Below are 1454 nucleotides of genomic sequence, written 5' to 3'. Positions count from 1 at the left end.
GCGGGGCCCCCCGCCCCAGCCCCCGCCGCAGCCGCAGCACGCACGCACCCACGCTTCACCTGCCTGGCAGCCGCCGGCACCTCTCCGCTCCCCCGCGCATCCCTCCCGGCTGGACCCGGAGCAGCTCCTGCCCCGGCACCGCTCGCTCGCCCTCCGCACGCCTGTGCCCGGATCGGGTCACCCCTTCCCATCTCGCTTCCCCTTTCGCTTTCCCCTCCCAATCTCTCCAAAATCATCTCCCCGGCGAGGTGCGGCGCCACGGAGCACAGAGGTGCCTTGTTACGGGGCGCAGGGGGCAGGGGGAGAAAGAGAAGCAAAGTCCAACGCAGTAATGATGCGGCTGGATTAATAATTCAGATTTACTTTGGAAAAGAAACATCCGCTAGGAAACATTTGGATCAGATTACAAGGGCCTATTGAATAAACCGTATAAACACACAGCTGTAAGCATTAAATTCGAGTAGGGGTTTTTTTGGAAATTTTTTTTTTTTTCCCCCTTAAGAGCAAAACCAGGCAGCAATCGCTTTGATAGTTCAAAAGAAACACACCAGGGGCGAGATCCCGCCCTCACTTTACTCCCGCATCCGATCCAGAGCCATTAAATCCACGCGAGCCCAAGGAGTGACCCCAAGGCAGAGGCACCGAAGGAAACTCGCTGTTGTCGACAGAAGCGAAAGCACCTCAAAAATATGGCCAAGCTCGGGTTAAGCACAGGATGCTGGAAAAAAATACAGAGCAGCACGCCTGTCACCCACACACAGCAGGCTCGGAGGGGCGGTTTTCCTCCCATAAATTTAGGGCCGGGCACATCCTGCTTCTAAATGCATTTGTGAGCTTCCAAGGGCAAGGGAATCCCGATCGCTACTGGGGCCGGGAATTTACCTTCTCCCATCACTGACCTTCATGGTGGAAACTCCTCACGGTGTTTGCCCGGCTGGTCGATCGCTCCGGGTACTGCAGGCTAATTTCCTGGAGGCTCTCCTCCTCTTCTCCAGACTGGAGCCGATAGAGATCCAGCATGTAACTAGGAATGACGGCTGACTTGCTGGGCTGAGGCCGCCTTCGCAGCCCAAACATCTGCAGCAGAGTTGTTTCGAAACCCCGCAAGAGTTCATGGCTTTGGGCAGAGCGGCGTCCGGATCCGGCTTGTCCCTGAAGCTCTGCGACTTTCTTCCTGCCGGTCTCGGGTATCAGGCTAGCATGGTTAGTACCTCCTAGCAGGACTTGGCATAGTAGGATGACCATCAGCATTCGGTTACCAGGAATCATGGTGTCTCTGGGGTGTAAAAAACGCAACAACAAACAACAAGGCAAGTCAGGATGAGAAGCAACCCCCCCCCTCCTCCTCCTCCTCCTCTTCCGAATGAACTTAAAAATAATAATAATAATAATAATAAATGGCAAAACGACATTAGAAGCCCCCGAGCGGCAGCAGGCGCGCCCCGGCGGGCAGG

At 55.6% G+C, this 1454-nt stretch overlaps 1 protein-coding gene across 1 annotated transcript in view; it reads right to left on the bottom strand.

Annotated features, from left to right (window-relative positions):
- BMP4 (bone morphogenetic protein 4) overlaps positions 1-1270 on the bottom strand; it is a 2390-nt gene extending 1120 nt beyond the window's left edge. The window contains exon 1 of the mRNA XM_009322923.1: positions 900-1270. Within this exon, the coding sequence (XP_009321198.1) occupies positions 900-1269 (370 nt within the window). The 5' untranslated portion in view covers position 1270. The remainder of the gene's footprint in view (positions 1-899) is intronic.
- Positions 1271-1454: the final 184 nt, after the last annotated feature.

The sequence above is a fragment of the Pygoscelis adeliae genome, unplaced genomic scaffold (genome assembly GCF_000699105.1).
Source record: "Pygoscelis adeliae isolate BGI_AS28 unplaced genomic scaffold, ASM69910v1 Scaffold314, whole genome shotgun sequence".
Classification (NCBI taxonomy): domain Eukaryota; kingdom Metazoa; phylum Chordata; class Aves; order Sphenisciformes; family Spheniscidae; genus Pygoscelis; species Pygoscelis adeliae.
Note: the sequence above shows the minus strand (reverse complement) of the source record. Positions and strands in the feature narration are given on the sequence as shown.